The sequence below is a fragment of the Peromyscus leucopus genome, chromosome 6, assembly GCF_004664715.2.
Source record: "Peromyscus leucopus breed LL Stock chromosome 6, UCI_PerLeu_2.1, whole genome shotgun sequence".
Taxonomy (NCBI): Eukaryota; Metazoa; Chordata; class Mammalia; order Rodentia; family Cricetidae; genus Peromyscus; species Peromyscus leucopus.
The window spans coordinates 6,675,800-6,701,981 of record NC_051068.1 but is presented as its reverse complement, the minus strand read 5'-3'; the positions used below and the strand labels follow the sequence as shown (position 1 = coordinate 6,701,981).

The 26,182-nt window shown below is 41.7% G+C and overlaps 1 protein-coding gene across 1 annotated transcript in view; it reads right to left on the bottom strand.

Annotated features, from left to right (window-relative positions):
- The window catches only part of Spata16 (spermatogenesis associated 16), a 272,366-nt gene that overhangs the window by 233,982 nt on the left and 12,202 nt on the right, over nucleotides 1-26,182 (bottom strand). Inside the window, exon 2 of the mRNA XM_028875802.2 lies at nucleotides 8,470-9,102. Within this exon, the coding sequence (XP_028731635.1) occupies nucleotides 8,470-9,084 (615 nt within the window). The 5' untranslated portion in view covers nucleotides 9,085-9,102. The remainder of the gene's footprint in view (nucleotides 1-8,469; nucleotides 9,103-26,182) is intronic.

Sequence of the window (26,182 nt, the reverse complement as noted above, 5' to 3'; positions counted from 1 at the left end):
CAGCCTGGCACTTTTGTGGCTACCTAGAACTGTGGAGGTCAGTGTACAGAAGAGCTTCCTGATGGAAGCTGACAACCAACCATTGGCTGGGCATAGCCCTTGCTACCCAGAGCAGCTCCTGGAGCAGCAGCATCGATAATATTTGGGAACTTATTTTGAGGTGAGGCATCTGGTGTGTCATTTAGCATGTCAGAGGTGCATTTTAAACAATATCCCTGTACAACATCTATATACCTTCTAGTGGGAAGAGCAAAGAATTTAGAGCATGAAAAGCCCTGCGTCAGACTAAGTATGGCACCTTAAGGAAGGTGCTTAGCTTTTGAAAACATCACTTTGTTGCCTCTAAAAGAGAGTGTGACTAGTTAATTTAAGGAGTTACTGTAATGATGGATTTGCGTGTGAATGTCTTGAACTAGAAAAGTTTTGGGTTATGTACTGCCTTGCAAGTCCCCCAATATTTACTTCCCTTGGTTTTCTTAACAGAAGACTTTCTGACTGGGGAGAGATGGGACCCCAGGGCACTTGGACATTGTGTTCTCCTGAAGGCTAGGCATGTTGAACACATTATCAATTATTTATTGGCCATTAGAATTTCTTTCTTTGAGAACTGTCAATTTGATTCATTAGCCCACTTATTGATTGAATATTTTTCTTTGTTATTTATTTTTTGAATTCTTTATAGATTCTAGATGCTACTACTCAGTTAGATGAACACATAGCAAAGATTTTGCTTCCATTCTTGTGAGGAAATTGAGTCTTGTTTGGATGTATACTAGTCCAGTGACTATAGAAGTCAGTATGAAGGTTTATCAAAAAGCCCCAAATGGAAAGAGTTTATAATCTAACTGTACCTCTCTTGGGTATGTACTTGAAGGACTCTAAGTAAACATACTACACAGGTACTCACACATTGGTACTTTTTGCTACCCTAGTCACCCCTGCCAAGACTAGGAACCAGCCTAGATATGTACAGTGACAAGAATAAAGAATTCTATCTATCTATATCTGTCTGTCTGTCTGTCTATCTGTATCTATATCTATATCTATATGTGTATCTATAACTTTATTTAGCTCTGGGGAAATGTGGAATTATGGCATTTTCAGGAAAATGGATGGAACTGGAGATCATCATGTTAAGTGAAATAAGTCAGACTCTGAAAGACAAATACCACAAACATGTAGAATTTAGATTGTGTATGTGTGTGTGTGTGTGTGTGTGTGTGTGTGTGTGTGTGTGTGTGTACAGGACATGAGAATAGAAAGGGTACTATGAAAATGGAGGGCTTATAAGAAGAGTAATGGAATATATATGTATATATTCTCATATTCCATGTATATGAAAGAAATGAAAGTAAAGGTTCTATTAGTAGTGGGAGAAACAGTCCAGCAGGAAGTTAGGAGGGATGGGGAAGACAGTGGGTGGCTATAAGAATAAAGCATGATCATCTATATATGAGAATGTAATAATGTATCTCATTTCTTTGTATGCTAATTAAAAACAATAAAAAAGAACTACATACTGATATCAGGAAGAAACCCACAGCTGTGTAATACAATAGCCCAGGTACTCAGAACCTGATTCTATTGAACAAAGCTATACTGTGTTAGACTCCATTTAAATTAAGCTTTCTGGGATATCCACATTGTGATGCCCTGGAGACTTGCTACAGAATTATTCTCAGTAGAGCAATTATAGGTGAGGCTGTCCTATAATGAGATATTTTTGCTACTTCATTAAATAAACCCCCTTGAATGGGCTCCAAAATGGACCTGCCTCCTACCAAATTCCATTACACTGCAAGTAATCTTATCAGAAGGCCTGGTACAGGCTCCATCGTCTTGGAGACCTAACGTTTACCATAAGGGAAATGTGTTCTAGAACAATGATTCCCAAAAGATGGTTCTCAGACCCATGTTTTACTAATCCAAGGAGAAATGAAAAACAGACAACTTAGTGAGCTTTCTATAAAATTACAATATAATCTACTTTCAAAATCTCCTCCATTTTCGGAGTATGACCTTTCCATTTTTTTTCTGTCTTTATTTTATTTTATTTTATTTTATTTTATTTTATTTTATTTTATTTTATTTTATTTTGGTGTTAAGCTGCTCCATCTTTGACGACATAAAGATAGGCAGGTTTGTACTGTTCTTGCATGACAGAAATGCAATGCCAATCCCTTCCCACCTCTACTCCCTGTACTGGTTGCTCGCTTGCGTCAACTTGACACAAGTTAGCGTCATCTGAGAGGAGGAAGCTCAGTCGAGAGAGGCCTCCAGAAGACTGCCTGCAAGCAAGTCTGTCTGCATTTTCTTGATTGTTCATTGATGTGGAAGGGCCCATTCCAGGTCACCCTTGGGGAGGTGGTCTTGAGTATAAAAGAAAGCAGGCTGAACAAGCTATGGGGAGTAACTCAGGAAGCAGCACTCCTTCAAGGCTTCTGCTTCCGTGTTTGCCTCCAGGTTCCTGGCTTGAGTTGTTGTTTCAACTTCCCTCAGTGATGGAGTGTCACCCCAGAGTTGTAAGCTGAAATTAACCCTTTCCCCCCTGGTTGCTGTTGATCACAGCAGTAGAAGCCCTAACTAAGACACCCTCTCAAAAACTTTTTTTTTTTTTACAGATGCTTGAAATCCCCAACTTCTGAACCACTGATATTGAAGCGACTGCTCCAGTGGACAGTCTTTCCTGCAGGCCGGTTGTTGGGCATAAAGACTGTGAGAGGACAAACGGTAGCATGCTAATCGGGGCAAGTGTGTTAGCCATCTGCCACGGTAACATCACTGGAGATATTCAAACCAGGAAGAGAAACGCTGTTAGGTCCCACAGTTTGCAAAGCTCAGTTTATGACTGGTTGGCCCGTTCTGGACTTGGGGTAAAGCGGGATAAGCATGTCATGGCAGACAGAACTGTGAAACAAATTCATTTACACCATGATCTGCAGAGCAAAGAGAAATCAAGAGCCTGGGCTCCGTAAGTTCCTTCAAGCACACCTTCAGTGGCCAACCTCCCTCTCTCACTACTCCTCTCAAAGGTTACCTTACCTTCTGAAGGGTCACCTTGGGTCCAAGCCTCCCACTCCTGGGCCTGTGGTGGACAGGCAACAACACCCATGCTGTCACAGTAAATGATCCAGCCAGCCACACCCAGACATAGTGCTCTTGAGACCCAGTGTGCTCAGGGTCAGCTGGGATTGAATGTAGTTTCCAACTTCGCAGGTCTGTGCTCCCCTGGAATTCTCCATTTCCAACCACCGTCCACTCAGCAAAACAGACACAGGTTAAGCTGGTGATTCCTGAACACAGGCTCTGGTCAGATCTGGCCTCCACAATGTTTTTAGCAGGAGACCCATGAGCAGGTCACTTAATCTGCTGTCCCTTGACTTTCTCATGAGCAGTGACAGTGACAGCAACATAACACCCTGTGTCATGGCTTGTTTGGGGAACAAAATGGAAAAACAAGTACAAATATCCCAGATTATAAAACACAGCACCCAACACACAGAACAAGCTCTGAGTGACAGCATTAGGATAGAGAGGATTAGTGCCCCAGAGCCCCTTCCTGTGTGTTCCAATCATTAGGGCCCTGGAGCCTCTTCCTGTGTGTTCCAACCATTAGTGCCCCCTGAACCCCTTCCTATGTGTTCCAACCATTAGTGCCCCCTTGAGCCCCTTCCTGTGTGTTCCAACCATTAGTGCCCCCTGGAGCCCCTTCCTGTGTGTTCCAATCAGAACTGACAGCTTCAGTTGGGGAGGACAAGCCTTGTTTTCCCTAGAAAACTTTCTCAAGTGGAGCTGTTTGAAGCTGTAAATCTGAAAGGGCACCTTACAGACTTGTTCTAATTCAGAAGGTGGGAGCTTTGGAATTAATAAAATCCTGTCATTAAGGTGGAGGCCATAGTATCAGGTTGCAGGCCACACAGCTAGAGCTTGTGATAATTTTTTTGAGTATTTTGATGTAAGTGGCAAGAATCCCCTGATTATTATATTCATGGATGTTGGCAATTGTTAATTATATGCCCCATGAGAGTGTTGCTAGAATGTTTGACTAATATTTTCTGACTTAAAAATATTTTTGTAGTGGGGCAGTAATGGCACACTCCCTTAATCCCAGCATGAGAGGCAGAGGAAGGTAGATCTCTGTGAGTTCGAGGCCAGCCTGGTATACAAACAGAGTTCCAGGACAGCCAGAACTGTTACAGAGAGAAAACCTGCCTCTAAAAAAATACATAATCTTATCTCTCTCTCTCTCTCTCTCTCTCTCTCTCTCTCTCTCTCTCTCTCTCTCTGTGTGTGTGTGTGTGTGTGTGTGTGTGTCTGTGTCTGTGTGTGTGTGTGTGTGTGTCTGTGTCTGCAGAATCCGGAGGAGGGTGTCTGATCCTCTGGAGCTGGAGTTCCAGGCAGCTGTGAGCCACTGACATGGATGCTGCCAGCTACACACAGGTCTTCTGAAGGAGAAACCTAAGTGTGGAGCTTTCTCTGTGCCCCTCGGTTTTCCTGTTTTATTGGCAGGATGTTTTAATTATTGCATGGTAGTATACATTTACTAATATGCAAGTGTGACTACATGAAACCAAAGTTAGGCTTTTACTCAGGGAAGTTCTGTGATTTTTTATAGTGAGTAGATTTTTTTTTTACATTTTAATTTATTATTGCTGGGTGTGTGCACACATGCACACACATGTGTGTGTCATGGTAGACAAGTGAAAGACAAGGACATCTTTCAGGAGTTGGTTCTCTTCTTTCACTATGAGTTCCAGGGATCAAACTATGAGCACAAATACAAGAGTGAATGATGAATGATTTGAATGAAACTGAAGGACTAATCTTATCTGCATAATTGGTTCAAGTTTACACAGTAAAAATAATGCATGTAGAGACAAATTACTTCTCCAAGCACATTTACATAAGTACCAGACATTTTCTGAAATACTGAAAGTTGACCACTTTTGAGGAGTTAAACTGTCTTCTGAGTCTTTGCATACTACTTTATTTTACATAAAATATTATTGTAAATGTATTTATATAGGTAGTGACTTTAAAAAACACAGGTGTCTTAGTCGGTGTTCTATTGCTGTGAAGAGAAACTATGACCATGGCAATTCTTAGGAAGGAAAGCATTTAAATAGAGCTGGCTTACAGTTTCAGAGGTGCAGTGGATTACCCTCATGATAGGAGCACAGGTAGCTCCAAGTTGGAAGCTGAGAGCTGAGACACTGGCTGAGAGTTCTGCATCCAGATCCAAAGGCAGCAGGAAGAGAAAGACACTGGGCCTGGCTTGAGCATTTGAAACCCCAAGTCCAACAAGGCCACACTTACTCTAACAAGGCCACACCTCCTATTCCCTGACAAGTAGAACCACTCCTTAATGACCCAGCATCCAAGTATATGAGCCTATGGAAGGTGTTCCTATTCAAACCAGCTCAAAAGGCTTATTAGATGTACTGGAAAATATCATGCCAATGAATCAATATTTACAAATCTCCAGGAGTTTTGGCTACAGCATGGTTGGTTTTCTGTTTCACTTGCTGGTCCTGTCTTCACCCACAAGCTCTTTAGCCTCTGTATGCTCCCTTAACTGATTGTGTTCCACTTACTCAGTAAGCCTGTTACATGCCTCCCAATATGTTTCCCACAGTAAGTACTCACGGGGAGAGAGGTTCCTTTTCCCTTGATTCCTGTACCCTAGAAGGTCTCAGTGTGAGGACTGCCCAGAAGACTGTCTTCCCGGGCTCCCCTGAGGCGTATGTGGTGACTTGATGACATTCTGGCCAATGGAGGAGCGGTGGGGATGCTGGGCACGCACTGTGGAGAGCGCTTCTGCCAGCTGTGCTCTCCATACTTCCCCCACCCTTTTGGTTATCTAGAATGCTTAGCCAGAACAGCTGTTTTGGATAATAAGGTCTAAGCTACCTCTTAAGAGAATTTTGTTATAATTTGGTGTTTTGACGACCATATTGTACTCATTCTTGGCTACATGCACTTCCATGAGTCAAATATATCCCCACGAGACACTCATTTCAGATGTCATCATTTGTAGTTGAATCTGACCAAAGTTTATGCACATGCAGATATTTGTTAATATAGCCTTCCTTCCGGTGTCATGGTCGTCACTTCACCTTGCCTGTGCCCCGCCATCTTAAAAGCCACACCAAGCAACAAGGAAGAGGGCATGCTACACGACGGCCCCTGAGAACTCCGTGGGAGTATTACATTGAGAAGTTTAAGTCCAGGAGAAGAAGGGTTAAAGAAGCAAAGAAACTGTTCTATTCCCAGGAGCTCTGGTTTATTAAGAGACATTCTAGAAGATTTCAAAGTTAACTCCCAAGGTAATTAAACAAAAGCTAGGCCAGATGTCTAAGCTAAAGTTTTGGTCTCAAAATAATTACCTTTGTTAATTACCAGTAATTAGTGTCAGCATCCAAAGCTTTCCTAAAATCCAGGGGAGAGAGAAGGGGAAAGGACAGAAAGAAGAGTGGAGTGGAGGAGAGGGGGGAAGGGAGTGCAGGGGGAGAGAGAAGAGGGAGGAGGCGGAGAGGGAAGGGAGGAGGGGGAGAGAGAAAAGAGGGAGGAGGGAGAGAGGGAGGGGAGGAGAAGAGAGAGAAGAGAGAGGAGGAGAGAGGGAGGGAAGAGGGAGAGAGGGAGGGGCGGAGGGGGAGAGAGAGAAGAGGGAGGAGGGAGAGAGGGAGGGGAGGAGGAGAAGAGAGAGAAGAGAGAGGAGGGAGAGAGGGAGGGGAAGAGGGAGAGAGGGAGGGGAGGAGGGAAAGAGAGGGGAGGAGGGAAAGAGAGGGGAGGAGGGAGAGAGAAGGGAGGAGAGAGAGTTGCAGTTTTCAGCACCAACACACCTTTAGGTCTTTAAATCTTAACACTGATTTTTAGCACTATGAACACTGGATTTTATGAAAAACTAGATATTTTCTTCTGTTAATACTGACATCTCCTGCCTTCTTACATACTCTTAACTTCAAGTTTTATAGCACAATTTCTTATTTTTTTTTTATATATTTTTCCATTGAAAAATGATTTTTCCTTTCTGCCTTCCACCATAAAGAATATGCCTATGGGAGCAAACTCCAGCAGACAATGCAATGGTCTGTGCAGAAATGCGCAGCAGTCTAGATGGAGTCTTCCTTGAGTATGATGTCCTTGGCTGGAGAACTGGGGCTGGGACAGCTCAAAGTAGAGGGGGTTCTTTCCGAGGCTGATGGATAGGCCTGGTGTCCAGCACTTCCTAATCACCATAACGGGATGTAGAAATAACATCCCCAAGCTATACATGGCATATCACACTTCCGGTAGGGGTGTGGATGATGCTGTGTGAAAACAGATGAATTGTCTGAGTGGTAGTGAATCACTTCACATCTATTTAAAAATGTGTGTGTGTGTGTGTGTGTGTGTGTGTGTGTGTGTGTGTGTGTGTGTGTGTGTATGTGTGTGTTCAGTTCGGTTCCTTTTTTAAATATTAAGAGATAATACTGTTCATTTTTTCCTGTTAGTAGTTCTTTATAGATTTAGTCATTTAACATGTAGGCGATGGTGGAAATATTTTACTCTAAATCTATACCTCAACACCTTACATTTAACTCCAGGCTTCCTTCTGGCCCTCATGGAGGGTCAGGTTTTCTTTGATGTCACATTTATATCCTATTACTGTACTGATACCTTCAAGATGAAAATTCAAAATGAATCACACTTTCCTTCACCACCTTTTGAAGTTTTCATGCTCAGTGGGCATATCTAGAACTCACTGAGATGTGTTTTTGTAATTAATGAAATACAGGCAGACATTAATTGTGCCAGGTCATTGGGACTTCTAGATATGGAATTCGCTTATTCTAAATGCTTAGTGAGTCATCAGACCACATACTTTGTCTCATGACTTATTCTGTGTTTAACAGTGATTCTTAGATTTATTTCAGTCCACTAGCAACTTCTTCATTCTATTAAGAAGACAAACTTCACCTGCTTGTAGATGGCATAATAATTAGTCATAAATTTTGTTGGAATGGGGAGGACATTTTAAGTAAAGCTCATGTTAAGGAAAATTGTATCCTTTATACTAAGTATTGCATGTAAATCATCAATCAGCCTATGCTAAAAACTAAAAGTTTGCTTGCAGAGACTACATGGAATACCTGCAATTAGAAGGGATATATTTAACACACTACCACTGCACTGCACTCCATAGGTTTTGTAGGTATATACCCATATTACAAAACCAACCACATTTGTACATGTGTTGCCATGTGCTTCTGGGTTTGTAAGCATAAAAGCATGTTAAATATTAACAGGCATAGTAATCTACAGACACATCTTACTTGCTTTATATAACTTTGGAACTCTTAATTCTGACAATAAATATTTCTAACCCATGACCACTGTTCATTACATTGTGATTAGAACCACTCAGTGTAATTGCAGCTTTTTCATTTCATAGTTCTCTGTTCATCTATACTGTCTTTAATCTCATACCTCAAGGGCTGTTCTGAACTGTCCTGCTGCCACCGCATATTTCTTCTGTCTATAGCAAGAGCTGGCATCTTTTAAAGCTACCTGAAGCCATTTGTCAATCTGTGGCAGGGTGGTGAGGTCCCGTGCGCTTGCAGGTGGCATCATGGTAGTGGTTTGGCCTGTTGCTTGAAGCCCAGTGAATGTGTAGGGCTGGGCAAATTCATAGCTCACATCCTCTTCATCAACATAGACCAGCTTCATTTCCACATCCATTATGTTCTTTAAGGGGATGTGAGGCAGAGGAATGGTGGTGATTAGCTGATTGTCAAGTTCCATTATCTTAGCCTCTTTCTTCCCAGCCAGTTTCTCTTCCCCCTCAGCCTTCCGTTTCAGGACCACTTTCTCGGACTCATTGCTTTGCTTTTCCTTGATGCTCTTTGTGAGTTTTACTCTCTCAGTTGGGATTTCTGTTTGTTTTTCTCCAAAACTCTTCTTAATTTCGGGGGACACTTCCAGGCTGTTGGGTGAGTTTGTCAAGGTGGACATTTTCTTGCTTGTATTTATCTTTGGAATAAGCAGATCACGATAGACTCTCTTTACTGTAGTCTCCAAATTCCTGCTCTTGCAGGACTCCATTGGTCCACCCTCAGATTCCTGCAGGGAGACAAAGAGGAAAGCCTTTATTCTGAAACCCCAGTGGTTTAGCTTTTAGTCAGTTGCATTTCAAATATTGTTTTATTCATCATAGACCCTCGTCACTTAGAAAACAACTGCATTTATACCATCCACTGATTGTCCTCCCAGGCCAATGGATGTTTCAATCACAAAACTCACTAAGGTAAGACCTCACCAAAACGCATCTAGATGTTGTCTGGAAAATAGTTTACAGATGAACAGCATTGAATAAACCTTTTTTATGAGAAGCCCAAAGTCATTGAATGGGAAAATCTTATACATAGCCATAGAAGACAAAAAGTTTCTATATTAATTTTCTCAGGCAGGTGGGCTATAATTCATTTCAAAGCCCACTGCTAACCTCCATGACGGACTTGGGAGCAGAAACAAAATCCACTTCTTCTGTTAAACTTCCAGAAATGTGAGCACAGCGTTTACAGTGTTTTCTTTATATGTTTACTCTATTAATGACAAAAGCCTCACATTGAAGCATCTTTAAAGGCAGTCGTTTAAAACAGGCTTTCAGACCAGAAGAGTGTGACCTTGAACTTCCAGTGACTCAGATCATCTACAGTCGACGTGCTGCTGTGTCTGTAGTAATGACATTAATGTGGCTTTCAATATGAAACATTTCCTCAGCATACTGATGCTCAACACACTCAACAGTCCCCTGGTACAGAGGATTTTTCATACTAACTCTGCTTCTAGATTTGTTGCAAAATAGAAAACGCCCTAGAATCTAATAATTACTGAATATAATTGGTTCCTATCTCATATGATTCTCTGACTTAATCAAGGTCTATATGGGCACAAGGATGGTGTGGGGGGCTGATACTTCTCCATGGACACACACTGCTTTCACCAGAACCAACCACTGGGTACTCTCTAACTCCTTGCTTAGAGTCTTCCCTCTATGCCATGTTTCTTTTTAGTGTAGCTATGAGTATACTTACATCAGACACAAAGAGACAAGAAAAAAGCTAGAACACAGCTGAATATGATCATAAGATACAATGAGAGAAAAATCTAACATTTGTGTTTCTTTTAGCCTACTCCCCTGCTAAAGGAAAACACTTGAGAAGCTTTTTCAAGCTTATTATTTTGCTAATATTGATTGCTTTCCTTTGTCTATTTGAGAGACAGCAGTTTGGCTACAGAGGACCTTTGTTATATCATGAACTGAGACCCAGTTCAATCTTAAGGAAAAAAGTGCAAGACATAAAACTGTGCTTTAACATTTGAGGTTAAAATTTTTCCTTTTCCTACCCTTATACGTAGGTGTTACAGAAAAGGTTTATGCTATACATGAAAATATGAAAGAATGGACCAGGATGGTTTTATTACCTCATAAGTAAGACCAAATAGGTGAGAGAGATTGGCGTGAAAGCAAGAGAACATGAGTTCTAGTCTCCTGCATCCACATAAAGGCCACGCATGGCTACGTGTGCCTGTAACCTTGCTGTTTGGGGGCAGAGCCAGGAGGATCAAAGAAGCTGGAACACAGAGATTTACATTCAGTGAGAGACTGTCTTAAAAAAATGAGGTGGAGAAAGACAGAGGAAGGCCGGGCGGTGGTGGCGCACGCCTTTAATCCCAGCACTCGCGAGGCAGAGCCAGGCAGATCTTTGTGAGTTCGAGGCCAGCCTGGGCTACCAAGTGAGTTCCAGGAAAGGCACAAAGCTACACAGAGAAACCCTGTCTCAAAAAACCAAAAAAAAAAAAGAAAAGAAAAGACAGAGGAAGCCAGCCAACATTTCTCTCCAGCCTTCTGTGTTCACTCGCACACACGTATGCACACACAGAGAGAAACATCTAATTCCAATAAGAATTACCTTGGGTATTAGTTATCAAAAGTTAAATACTAGGCTCACGATTGCCTGACAGAATTTTATTGACAGAATTAATTTCTGAAAGATAACCATCTTTGCCAAGTTAAGCCCTGCTCCTTCCTGAGGGGGAGGTGCACAGCAGTGAACCCCAGGTCGGGCGCCACCACTCCACCTTGACCAAGGCACCGTCTTGGAGTGTTCTACTTAAGGCAGAGATGAAGACAGTGCCAGCCATCACCCTGTCCTTGTACCACAAAGGATTTGGGTCGAGTGAAAATAGTTTCAGTGCTTTAGTTGGGATCTCCAGTGGGTGGATTCCCAGACAAACATCTATGTCAGTAAATTCTTTTCGTAGCACAGGTACAGATTTTGAAATTTTCATGGCGCTCAAAATAGCTGCTGGTAAGATTCATTCTCACAATAGACTATATATAAATATGAACAATAAATGTTGGTAGGTGAACTGTTCCAAGAATTTCTCTCAGGTATCTTATCCCAGATATTTACATCAAGCACCAGAGGCTAAAAACATCACAGCTTGTCTGTAGCTGTTTGATATAATACTTTAGCATCTATAGCAGCACTACCTGGCTTACCAGTGCTGACTTCACATCTTTCAAATTCATAACCACCTCTGCAACTGCTTCTCCTGAAGGGTGATTGTTTCTCCTTCTTCTCTTGTCTTCACATTCTTTCTTCCATGGGCCTCTTCCCACCTATCCCTGAAGGTGTGCCCCCTCTCTTTATTATTATTATTTTTTATTAGTTTTTTATGATAGAGGCTTCAGAGTGCTTCTACAGCAACCCTTAAGCCTTTTAATGGAAATCATCATTTTTAATGCCCCAGTAGATTTGTAGAAACAATAGTAACAGAGGGGTAGGAAGCAGACAGTGTGCTCATAGAGCATCCAGAGGTACTGAACAGATGGACAAACCTTTAACACCCAGACATCTGGTCAGTTATTCCAAACTTGTTCCAAGAGACAAGAAATTTAAGTTCCCCTTCCTCACCACAGAATAAAGTCCTGAATGTCAACATGTGTCCTTAAATTGACAGTCTGAAAGAGCAGGGCCCAAACCAACCTCTTTCACAGTGGTGGCAGTTGGTCAAGTGTCTTCAGTTTCAGAGGTAGAAGATGTTCCTTATAAAAGCCAAGGTGCTGGACAGAAGAGCTATGGAACTGCTCACAGAACTTCTAGCAGTTACAAAATCACAGTGAAGCGATGTGGTTCACAAGGTCTTTCCCACCTAGCCTCACACGCATCTAGCCCTTATTTTATTCCCCACTCATTGAACTCAAGATAAGCATTCTGCTAATTCCGAAAGATGCTCATTTTCAGTCTGCCTACTAGAATTTTTCCATCACATTCCCACCTCATTTACCTGTCCTAACCCAGACAGCAATTCCTAGACAGGAACTACCCATCTCTGTCTTCTCCAATCATATCAGTGACATACGCACAGCTGACTTCTTCCAATAAGCTGTCTAAAAGCAGAACCATTCTCCACTTATTCAGACATTAGCTCAGTGTTCTACATAAAGCTGTTCAAAAAATGTAGGTCAAAACATATGCTGTAAAACAAAGACTAAGTTACATGCACTTGGAGAAAATAAAGTTGGAACCTAAAAAAAGATTCTTTTATATTTGGAGATTATAATATACTTACTTCATTTCTCCTTCCCTTTCCACCCTCCGATTCCTCCCATTTACCACTCCTTGCTCTCCCTTAAAAATCATGGTCTTTTGATCATTGCAGAAGAGGAGGTGGAGAGATTGTAAGAGCCAGAGGAATAGGGTTTGCTGTGAGCTTGTGTCTCCTAGCAGTGTCAGAAGCCACACTCATGGTGTCTTACCAACTCGACTGCCCAAACGTGAGCTGGACAAGAACGACAATAGACATACTAATATGGATGGGGAAATTTGGAAAGCCAGGAGGTCTCAACTATACAAAGAACTACTGACAATTATGGAATATTGAGTGCAAGAGAATCAGTCTTCCACATGGAATTTTGTTAAGACCTGGGGAACGAATCAAGGTTATTCAAGGCAAGAATTCTACCATGGAGTGATATCCTCAACCTTCCTTATACTTGTTCTTTTAGTTACTTCTTACTTTTTGAAAATATATTACATCATTTCCCCCTTCCCTTTCCTCCTTCCAAAGCCTTTCATATACCTCTCCTTGTTCTCTTTCAAATTCATGGACTCCTTTTTTACTAATTATTGTTGCATACATATATGTCTATACATATTATATCCCTAGATACAAAAATATAGCCAATTCAGTCTGAATAATGTTACTCATATGCATGTTTTCAAGGCTGAACATTCGGTACTGAATGACCAGTGGGTGTGCTCTCCTGGGGGAGGCTGTCTCTCCACTCCAGCATTCCTTAGTTGCCTGTAGTTCTCTGTGTAGGATGAAGCCTTGTGGTCTTTCCTTCATTCATTCTGGCCTGGCTGTGCTGTCCTTGTTCAGCTCATGTGTAAGCACTCAGACTTTATGGGTGTAGCTTCTGACCTTGTTAGGAGACACACTCAGAGAAAACTCCCTGATCCTCTGGCTCTTAAAATCTTCCCACACTCTCTTTTTCAGTGATCCCCGAGCCTTAGAGGCTAGAGTTGCATTGTTGATGTATAACTGGGACTGGGTTCTGCAACTCTGCATTTTGATTGGTCATGGTTTTATGTAATGGTCTTGACCTGTTGCAGAGAAGTTTCCTTCATGAGGTGTAGTGCAGATAAATATTTAGAATTTAATTAGGGATTATGATGGTTTAGTAAAGTGGTGGTTGTAGGGTCTTCTCTAAGATCCGTGACTTCACAAGCCCTGGGTATTGGGCTAGGTTTCCAGTAACAGGCATGGTTTCCTTCTTGTTGAGTCTTAAGTCAAATTAGAGAGCTGTTGGTTACCTCCAAGGTATGCCTGCTACCACTGCAGCCTTAGAGTTATCACCCCATGTTGTTTGTTGTGGTGGTTTATAGGCATCATAGCTGCATGGGAATGTTGGTGACTTCCCTCCTTTTGGAAGTTTGCACCCTGTCTCCTAATACCATGAAAGCTAGCTTTCAAGGAGACACTCAGGTCAGTCCTAGCTCTGAAATCTCTGGGCCCTGTTTTGAAAGACATGATGTCTTCAGCAATAGGGACGTTTCTTCCATCTCTCAGGGGCAACCAAAGGCAATAGCAATAGCCTGCAATGTTTTGGAAATCTCTTGGACAACCCTGAACAACAATTCAAACAAGGGCTTCTCATACCTGCTAGGAGGGAGCATTGTCAGCCCAGACAAGAAATTTCATTTAAACTATACATGTATATTTATACACTGCCTTATATACTACAGATATTTTTAGGTAGTTAATAGCGTGATTCCTTATGTCTTTTAAAGACACCTTACTGTAATTTTACCCTCTTCCCCCCTTCTTCTGTATTTATCTCCCTCTCTCTCCTTAACTAGAGCCCATGTTTCCCTGGTCAGATCACCTGCATCCTTCTATTCCCTGTTCTATTGCACCCCAGTCTCTCTATCTTGGCAATGGTCCCATTTCACTTTCCTTGTTCCTGCAATTAATCCAGGGTATGAACTCACATCTGAAGATTTGGAGCTAGGAGCCTCAGATAAAAGAGAACATGCAACATTTGTCTTCCAGGGTCTAGGTTACCTCGTTCCATATGATCTTTTCTAATTCCATATGTTTACCAACCAATTTCATAATTTCTCCCATCCCTCCTTCCCTCTCCCCTTCCCTCCCTCCCGTTCTCTATCTCTTATCTAGATATTTACTGAGTTTCCAAGGCTTGTCTTGAATTCACTCTGCAGCTCAGGTAGGGTTGGAATGTGCCACCCTCCTGCCTCAGCCTCAGCGTCCTGAGTAACTGGGAGGCCCGTGGCATCAGGCCCAACTAGAGCTGGCTCTCTGTCTGACAGTAAAGCAAAAACTTTTCAGAAGAAGTTGATGGATTTTGCTTTGTTTTAATCTCATCGCAGGTGAAGCACATTTTCTTCTTGATTGTTCAAATGAGTCATGTAAGAACTAGATTTAAACTATCAACCTCTTCACTTTTTTTAGGAGTCAGGTTGATTAACACGGCATTAGTCAGTGTTCCCAAGGCTACATTTTAATCTTTATTTCAATAAAAAATACTTTTAGGGAAAACTATTTGTCAACCATCATGAATGTCAAATGTATTTGTAGGTGGCATTCTGAAAACTGCTTGTTCTGTAACTTAGAAGTCAGCACAGTAGGACTGATTTCCTCATGTCCACATGGCATAGATAAAGAAGCTCTCCAGCAAACGCTGGTAAGAAACATCTGAATGGTCTCTGGAGGCTTATAATAAACACAGGTACAGGAAAGAAAGAAATGTCAACGCTCAATCACTTCTATCAGGCAACCACTTTACATTTAGTCACTGTATTTTTTTCTTTTAATTTCAAGCATGCCACCAAGCTTTCTGTTCTACATGGGGGTTTCTATTACCTAGCCTCAATCCGTAGTTTACATGGTTATTAGTAAAACAAATTCTTAGATTTTTTTTTTCTGAAACAGGCAGCTCAAACCTGGGCAACTGAGAAGCAGAGAATCTTTAAAAATGTGCTCTCTGAAACATTCAACATCACAGTTGCTATGGTTTTCTTTCTTTAAAAAAAAGATCTAATTTTAACTTGCTGTTAAATGTAACCAGAGAGACATTATGAGGAAAAACACCTTGCTTGTTAGTCTACCAGTACACGTTGTTATTTTTAAAAACATTCTCCAAAATATTCCTCCTGTCTAATAGTCACGTACTAAGTCCTTCAATCATGATTGGGGTGCTGAGCTAGGTGCCACAGGAGAGATTAAAGTTGACCAGGTCTTGGCATGTCAGTGTTCACAGCTGGTGAAGGCAGAGGTGGAGGATGGGCAGGGGAGATGTACAGATAGATAAACAACCCCTTTCCAAGGAGATGCTCCCAGCCCATTTCCTATGTGAATGCACAGTCCCAGCCCATTTCCTATGTGAATGCACAGTCCCAGCCCATTTCCTATGTGAATGCACAGTTTCTGCAGAGCCTAGAACACAGCTGGCCCTCAGTGCTATTAGAACGTGTAGCTGGGGTGTGTAGCAGCAATAACATTTCTGCTTTGTTAAGAACACCTAACTGAGGCAGTTTTAAAGGTGTTCAGAAATGAGTTTTGGGGAAGGGAGAGTTAATGTCCCCATTCCAGTGATTCCTCTTCTCTTTCATCCAAGTAACGTTTCAAGAACAGTGGACATTTGTTGGGAGGGAGGGTTGATTTGGCTCACAGCACACGTTTAAGAACTAAGTAAAGCACTGTGCATGGGCTAAGACTTGTCAAACACTAACAACACAGATGCCCTCAGTCCGTAAGGCTGTATCACTGGATCAAGTCTCTTTTCCTCACAACTTTTTGTACTAATGTTACTAGCTTACTCATACTAAAGGAGAAACCATGATGTTGAGGAACCAGAAAGTAACTAAGGGAATTGGCCATACCTGAGACTTGAACTCAAGGTAGTAGATAGCAAATTCCACTTTAGGATCATATGAAAAATACTTCTTCCTGACTGGGCCCCAGGTGATAGGGACTTTTACTTTCCTCACATTAAAAATGTTTTCTTTTATACATTTTATAACCAGGTATTTAACTTTATTGCTGTTTTATTGGGTGAGACTCCCTTTAATATGATAAGATAAACACAATTTTATGGTTAATTCAAGTATATGAACAAAATTTGTTGAAAAAGGAAATAATAGATTTTAAGTGTTTTAAAAGATTTTTAGTTGTAAATATAATTATGGACCTATTATATTCCAGAAGTCATTAAATAAATAATGTATAACATTGTATATATATATATATATATATATATATATATATATATATTAGATGAATTCCACATGAATAGATTCTAGAGACTTCAAATGCAATGTCAAACCACTTGCTGATCACTAAGCCACCAAATGGGAATCGTTCATTAAAGCAGCTGTCCTTCTTTGTACCAGGACACTGTGCACATGTGGGAGAGAGGCCTGCTCCACAGCGGCGGCGGCAGCGGCGTTCTGTAATGGAGAGAGTGTTCAGTTTGGAGCTGCAAGAACAGTTTGAATTCTAGGTTTATTATTCACTAATGGCATGTCCTGAGAGAAACTACCCAGCTTGTGTAAATATTACTTTCAGAACTATGAGTCTCATGGAAGAATCAGATGAGATGTTTTACAGAACACCACGCTTAAGATGTTTGGCAGTTCCACAAACAGTTCCTTGCAGGTGCTTCTGTCCCCCCCAGAGGTTTATGTTTCTTCCTCTTCTCAAAGATTATACCCTTGCTACCACCAGTCCTGGCTAGTTTTATGTCATCTTGACACAAGCTGAGAATAGGAACACAGTTGGGAAAATGCCTCCTCCATAAGATAGGCCTGTGGGCAGGCAAGCCTATAGGGTATTTTCTTAATTAGTGACTGATGTGGGAGTGCCCTGCCTATTGTGGGTGGTGACACCCTGAGCTGGTGGTCCCAGGTTCTATTCAGAAAGCAGGCTAAGCAAGACACAAAGATCAAGCCAGTGAGCAGAACTGTGGCCTCTGAATCAGCTCCTGCCTCCAGGGTCCCTCCCTGTTAGAGTTCCTGTCTTGGCTTCCCTCAAGGGACTATGATTTAGGGTAGGCAAATCAAATAAACCTTTTCCTCTCCAAGCTGTTTTTGGTCATGATCTTTTATCACAGAAATATTAACCCTAACTAAGACAAAGACATTTGCAAGTTACCAGTTATTCTCTTGGCATTGGACTAGTTCTGCTGATGTATATGTTGATCTAGCAGACCTTATGAGAAACAAGACTGAAAACTGCCAGCGGACTTAGGTGTTCTGCCAGCTGCCATCATGTGTCAAGGCTCCCCTGCAAAACTACAGAAGTTGTTCTTCTTACTGTCTCTTTTCCAGCTCATGCTCTCTTCACCGTCTTCCTCCTTGGAGGCCCACTCATCCTGCCAAGACTTCTGTTATAGATTACCAGTCACTTTCAGACTTCAAATCCAGCGACCCCAGGCTGTGTTAACTGCAACTCTAAAGAGCAGTCTCCACATTGGACAATGCTTGTTTTCGGTGGAACCTTCTTCTACTCTCCAGTGATGCCATGATCATCCAGTGGTCCTCTGCCTCATTCACCATTCATCTGCAGCCTCCTGGGCTGCTGCTGGCTTTTGCTCTCCACCCAGTTGAGCACCAGAGACTGGATTTTGCAGCTGAGTCCAGTCCTTAGGTGACCATGTTGAGTCCAGTCCTGTAGCTCCAGATGCCACCACAAGCTCCTGTTTCCTAGTGTCATAATTCTAGTCCTTGCTCCTTGAAACACATAATAGTTCACTCAACTGCTTAGATGGCATCTTCATTCAGAATGTTTAATATATGTATCTCGAAATTAATAATTCCCAATCTAATATCTTAATTCTCATTCTCTCAAATTCTCCATTCCTAAAAATATGCCAAAAGAATGCACCCAGTTGTCTAGGAAAAAGCTTTATAAGCTGTCTTCAATCCTTTCCTTTCCTTCAGTTTCCATTCTATAATCAATCATTGGTTTTGTTGCCTCTACCCATACCCATTATTGATATTCTTAAAGACCCATCATCTCCCATCTAAATTATTGCAACTGCTCCATCACATAGAAGGCATAGTCATTCTCTTGGATGACACTCACAGCCCTTACTCCACTACCATATCCCAGCTCGTTCTTACTGAAAACCCTTCCACGCAAGTCCATGATATCTACAACAGAATATGACCCCTGATGTCTCTGCTCCCTCTGAAGACCTGTCAGCCCCTCCCTCATCTTTGAAGTCTATACTGGTTAAGCAACCTGTGGGGATCCACAGAGACTCCAAAGTGTGGCCTTATTTCATCTTGACTCAAGGTCAGAGAGTCCAGCTTGTTTTGCCCCACAAGGCTGCATAACAAAATGTTTTGGCCATAGGCGTGGTTACCAGGTATCATATCGTCAAGGCCTAATTACAAGATGTTTTGCCGTAAGGCACGGCTACAAGATTTTTTGAGAATTAAGGGAGTGTTTACATGTGTCTGTACTTTGTCCTTGAGAGGGTAGGTCTTTCGCCTCTCGCCTTGCTGGTCTATAAAAAGCTCATGAGGAATAAACTCAAAGTGACTGTGGTATTGACCCAGAGTCCTGCTGATGCTATTCTGTGTCTCTGTCTTTTCTTTTATGTCTATTACACTAGGTGTTATCCTTTATGTCTCTATTTTTCATATCTATTATTTTTTAATCCTCACTCCTCCCTTCAAGGACTGTTCAATAGTCAGGTGGACCAGCAGCCACCTAGTTAAACAAGCTCACTCCAACCTCAGATGTGTTGCACTCTTTGGCCTGGGGAATGTTCATTCCATTGGCTCTTTTTATATCCAACATTATCCAGGTCATAGCTTAAACACCTCTTCTACAGATAGCTTTCTTTGAAGAGCTGAAGTAAACTGCTCCCAGTCACATATCTATTTTAACCTCTCAGTAGTTCTTATCCCAATACTATCTAGTAGTTTATAGCTTATTATTCCTACCATGTAATCAGAATGTGTTTGAGACAGAAGATACATGGTGTTTGTTGATTGGATGACTATCTAATTGTATCTGACTCTATTGAGCAATTCAAGGGAGGTTCAGTTTCTTTCGCTCTTGCTATCCAGCTTACCCTCTACAGCTTAGCTGGAGTTACCCAAGCATAAACTACCCTTTTACAAACTGGCTTCACCCAGAATGCTCCAGGCATGCAAGCCTTTTGATTCTTTCTGTCCTATACTTTCCTGTACCGATTTTGGTTGTTTGTCCGTTTGATGTTCTAAATCAACAATATTTGTGAAGCATCTACCCCAGTTGGCTTTATTTTAGGCTTTGCTGGGAAGTAAATAATGTCTTTGTTTTTTTTTTTTAGTTCACATGAAGTACAGCTCATTTACAGCTAAAACCTGCAGCAAAATCAGCCACTTGCTGTCATTACTAAGAGTGTGGTCTACAAGGCTATAATGGTCCTTCTAGAAAGTTTCTACTCTAATTTGATTATAAAACCAGTAAGTTATTTGTGTGGCAGGAATGGAAAGCTGGAAGAAGTCACATCTCAGTGTAACTCAGAGCCCTTTGCCTACAATTTTTCCTGGAACAAACACAGTCAGCCTGCCAAGGTCATGAGTATTCTGAGACAAAGTTTGAATCTCGTTTGGAATGTTTCTTCAGAGAATTGCTGTCAGTACCGCGCCCCCCCCCCATCTAGAAAAGTGATCAAAGTTTCAAAATTTTAAAGAGGCTAATAATATACTATGTGACTGTGTAAGGGAAAAAATTACTTTAAGTTTGGTCAATTATTTAATTCTGCTGGTAAAGTTCTTATTTCCTAGACTTTAACATTTTGTTTTTTAACCTCCCAGAAAGAATATATCTAGATGGAGAGACTTTCCAGCACACTCCAGTTTCTTTGTTTTGGAAATGGAATCTCTGGCAGGTGGAGTGTCTCGTCGACCATCACACAGTGAAGCAGACTATAACCACATTTTAGAGCTCTTCAGTGGGTTGTCTCCTGTACCCTGCTGCCTCCTACCACTGTAGAAAATCAAACAGTTGTCATAATTGCCATTTCTCAGCCTTTTATCTTCTGATGCTACCAGATAAGGAACAGTAACCATGAAATGAAGATTTAAAAACTTTTTTTAGCTCTTCCCCATGGAAGACTGTTTCCCTCTCTCGGCCTTCCTCTGCTGTGCTCTGTCTAGCGGTGCGGCTCCATGAGATACAGCCCTTCTATGCTGGTGTGTCTACTGGTGTCATTCTTGTCCCGATCCCTGCTAGGCAGCCATGTTGGTGAGAACTCATGTGTGTTGCTTCCCTGACATTTCTCAGAGACACACCCTCACAGCACACTTCCCCTTCTTCTGACACAATCTTTCTGTCCCCCTCTTCTGAAGTATTTCCTGAGCCTTAGGTGCAGGAGTTCTGTTGTATCTAGAGCTCTGAGGCTGGGCACTACACACTCCCATGTTCTCTGTATTCTATGGCAAGCTGTGGTTTTCAGTCATAGTCTTTTGATTGTTGCAAAGGAAAGTTTCTTTCATGAGGGGTGAGAGCTATATTTATCTGTGGCATAAAGATAAACATTTAATACAGGTTAGAATTCAAGACAAAGGTCATGAACTTGAAATGAAGGAAATGCATGGGAGGTGTTGGAGGGAGGAAAGGGAAGGGGGAACTGATGCAATCGTATTTTAATTTCAAAAGATAAAAAATTATTTAAAGAACTACAGAAACAAATACTTTGAAATATTCTCTTAAACTTCTATTAAAGTTTAATGTACCCATAGGTGGGAAGTTCATCTTAAAAATATATTTTTTCTTTGAACTTTAAACTTACAGGAAAGTTGAGATAATACCAAAAACTCAAGCTTGCTCTTTAACTGTATCTAGAAATTTTAAGTATTTTGGACATATTTCTTACTTTATGTCTGATATATGTGCATATATATACATGTATCTACATTCTCACAAATATGCATATTCACATATTTTCATTATTTATTTTCCAAGCTATTTGATAAGGTTACTTGCATCACACATCATTATGCCACAACACCTCAGTGCACATTTCCCAATTTCTCTGTTATAGTTCACATAGCCATCAAATTCAGAGGTATTAATAGTAATGCAATGCTATGGATGAATCTACAGTCACTTTTTACATTTTATCAGTTGTCTCAGTAAAATTGTTTTATAACTTATTTTTCCTTTATTGTAAGATGCTGTGGGATGGTCTGTATGTCAAATCAGTTGCTCTGATTGGTCAATAAATAAAACACTGATTGGCCAGTGGCCAGACAGGAGAAAGTATAGGCAGGACAAGGAGGAGAAGAATTCTGGGAAGTGGAAGGCTGAGTCAGAGAAACTGCCAGCCGCCACCATGACAAGCCACATGTGAAGACACCAGTAAGCCACAAGCCATGTGGCATAAGCTATAAGAACAGTTAACAAGAAGCCTGCCATTGCCATACAGTTTGTAAGCAATATAAGTCTCTGTGTTTACTTGGTTGGGTCTGAGCGGCTGTGGGACTGGCGGGTGACAGAGATTTGTCCTAACTGTGGGCAAGGCAGGAAAACTCTAGCTACAAATGGCGCCCAACGTGTTGGCAAGAGTTTTCACCTAAAACCTGAGTAAAAAGATTCTAAAAAGGAGCTAAAAACAGTTCCTACTTGTCTCTTTCAAGTTAGTGGCAGACTATCTACTATGGTGGGTTCCTGGCATGCGTGCTGGACCTACAGCATGGTGGGAATGAGGCCTCTGCAAGTGGCACATTTAAGCTACGTGGTGGATTTAGCCTTTGCTAGTACAAAACAAAAAAAGAGGCTTCTGGGCTGCATGCTGCTTTGATAGAAGCATAGAACCACTATTTCTGAGAGTTGATGCCTCCCAGAGCTGGCAGAAAACGTACCACTGCCACGTTGGGAAGCTGAAGTGGGTGGAGCCAGCAGCCACAGGGCTGTTTCAGGCTCAGAAGGCTGCAGTTTAAAGCAATAGGCTCAAGTAATATTAAAAATAAGCCACGTAAAGACAGCTACCACACAGAGAATCTGGATTATGTTGTCTTTGATATTCATAACTGAAGAAAAACATTTGATCATAAAAGCTGTTGAGTTATGCCAAAATGTGGATTTTAAAGGTACCTTAACTTCAAAATTTGGATGTAAGGATATGTTGCTTTGGAAAGGAGGCTCTGCTTTTGTTTCCACAGAAAGCCAGAGGCTATGGATTTATTCCAGATTAAGATACATCAGGTTTGACCAGCCAAGACCCCCTGAAAGGTCTCTGCTGACACCATGGCTCAGATGATCCAACATCCAGAATCATTTCAAGGCAACTGGCTCAGATGATACAGCCTCACGGACTACTCCATGATCCTTAAATTTTCTTTGTGTCCCCCATAAGATACAGCGCCCCACTCCAGCAGGAAGTAGTAAGAGAAGCTACACCTAAATTCCCTAATATACCAAGCTGGCTTTGGAGATGTGTAAAAGTTAAAACCTTCCTTTATGAAAAAAAAAAAATAGGGGAAGTGCTTTGGGGTGGTCTGTATGTCAAATCAGTTGCTCTGATTGGTCAATAAATAAAACACTGATTGGCCAGTAGTCAGGCAGAAGGAAGTATAGGCAGGACAAGGAGGAGAAGAATTCTGGGAAGTGGAAGGCTGAGTCAGAGAGACTGCCAGCCGCCACCATGACAAGCCGCATGTGAAGACACCAGTAAGCCGCAAGTCATGTGGCAAGGTATAGATTTATGGAAATGGATTAATTTAAGCTATAAGAACAGTTAACAAGAAGCCTGCCACAGCCATACAGTTTGTAAGCAATAGAAGTCTCTGTGTTCACTTGGTTGGGTCTGAGCGGCTGTGGGACTGGTGGGTGACAGAGATTTGTCCTAACTGTGGGCAAGGCAGGAAAACTCTAGCTACAGTGAGATCCAGTCTAGAAAACACACTGAATGTAACTCTCATGACTCTTTGTCTCTCACTCTAGAGCACTGCTTCTCAACCTTCCTGAGGCTGCAACCCTTTGATACAGTTCCTCATGTCGTGGTGACCCCCAAACATAAAATTATTTCACTGCCACTTCATAGCTATAATTTTGCTACTGTTATGAGTCATACTGTAAATATCTGATATGCAGAATATCTGATATGTGACCCCCCAAAGGGGTTGCAGCCCACAGGTTGAGACTGCTACTCAGACTTTCTCTGTCATGTGTGGCTTTGCATTTTGAAGAAAATTTTGTAGACTAGAAGGTCATTTTTAACACTTAAGACATGGCTGGATAAACATTTTTAAAATGGGATCTGCCTGAAAACGAATCAACAGCGCTGTGTGGCACTTAACACAGGGTGTGGTGAGAGAGGAAGGAGAGGTCTGAAAACCATCCCCCAGAAGACCATCCCCCAGAAGATCATCCCCCAGAAGACCATCCCCCAGAAGATCATCCCCCAGAAGACCATCCCCCAGAAGATCATCCCCTAGAAGATCATCCCCCAGAAGACCATCCCCCAGAAGATCATCCCCAGAAGATCATCCCCAGAAGATCATCCCCCAGAAGACCATCCCCTAGAAGACCATCCCCAGAAGATCATCCCCCAGAAGACCATCCCCTAGAAGACCATCCCCAGAAGATCATCCCCTAGAAGACCATCCCCCAGAAGATCATCCCCCAGAAGATCATCCCCCAGAAGACCATCCCCCAGAAGATCATCCCCCAGTCTATGCAGATCCAGTCACCACAAGGTAAAGCCAAAGGGAGGCCTTTCCTGGTTGTTGGATCAATTTGGGGCTTTGGTATTTCTACTGAAAATAAAATAATCACAAAATATTTTCAAACAGTATTTGTAACCTGTAAATATTGTCTTAGACAAAGAAACAATCCTCTTTCCTATGTATGTATTTTTTTTTACAATATTTAAAAAGATTTCTTCAGAATCTTTGTCTGATAAAACTTGTGATTTCATTTGTGGAAGAAGTTGTATGTGGAAGAAATCAACTTTGGAATTAAATATCAAAATAATTTTGTAAATATTTTCTTTCACTTTTTGAATACTGTTTTGTTTATATTTGATGAGCAGAAATATTTAAAAGCAGGCTGCATATTAATCACCCACAAACATTCTTCCATTAATCTAAGCAAAAGAGAACTATGAAGCCAAAGAACTGCTTGGAAAACAAGCTTTGATGAATGCCAGTCATCAATCTGAAGCTGACAAATGATGTTACTCAAACCATCGTGACACATTATATTGCTTAGTTTAGAGCAGAAGAGCTGCCCAGAGCTGCTCCTGAAAACACATAGAAAGCCAGCATGAAAATCCACATCATCTGCTGGAGTGCACTGGGTAGCTAGGAATGAGATGAGAAAGGGGAAGCATACATGTAACTCCCTCAGCAAAGGATTATGGGAGGCAATGAAGGGTAATAAAAAGTAAGTTTGTGAGAACATACGTATAGAAATAGCGATTGTCAACTGACCATACTAAGCAATAAAACAGAAATATCACTACAAGAAATCTCTGCAGCCATTTTAATCCTGGACAGTAGCATGGGGATGAGGATAAGCCCCTGACGTTTCCCTGGGCGGGTGCAATGGTGAGTGACAGTGAAGCCACCACAGCTCTTAGTAGATATTAGAGTGTAGGGGTCAAGTCTATCAAGCACAAGGCTGTTTTACCACTTGGCTGCTGTCAGTTGTGTGTAGCACAAATCTTAATAGGTCTTATTAATGAAATCAAACCTGGAGCCGGGTATTGGGGTGAATGCTGGAAGATCAGAGAAGCAGAACAAGCCACAGCCACCTCACCTCACCAATTCCTCAGCTGATCCTGTTTCCTCTGAATGGAAGCCTCTGAGTCCTCCTCCAAATGGATATCAGCTGAACAGCTGCTCAAAAGCCTAAAAGCTTAACCGAGCTCTAGTTCCTCATCCTCATGCCTTAAATACCTTTCTGCTTTCTGTCATCACTTCCTGGGATTAAAGGCTCTTGTTACCATGCCTACCTGTTTCCAGTGTGGCTTTGAACTCACAGACATCCAGACAGATCTCTGCCTCTCAAATGCTAGGATTAAAGGAGTGTGTGCTACCATTTTCTGGCCTCTATATCTAGTGGCTGTTCAATTTTCTGATACCAGATAAGTTTATTAGGGTGCACAATATTTGGGGGTACACAATATCACCACAGTTGTGGGTGTTACATTGAACAGGAGGCTGAAGTTGAAACTTCTAAAAAGCACTATGAAGTTTTGATAGTTGTGTGAGACAAAGATACAGAGAAATGGTTGGAATGGAGCTAGACCTTCTGCTGAAACTCTTGAGAACCTGGTGAGCCAGAGGAGTGCGTCCTCCAGGACTGCCTCTCACTCAACATGGAACAGAGCCTGATTAAATTTGGGTCCAAAAGGTATAAGGGATAATATTACCTGTATTTTATTTAATCATTCCCATGTTGTTTGGCATTTAGGTTATGTCTAATTATTCAAAAAATAAACTGTGTATGGGAGTTTGGATGTAATTGGCCCCCATAAGCTCATAGGGAGTGGCACTCTTAGGAGGTGTGCCTTTGTTGGAGAAAATGTGTCACTGTGGAGGCAGGCTTTGAGGTCTCCCAGTGAGAGAGACCACTTCCTGTTGCCCACAAGATGTAAGAC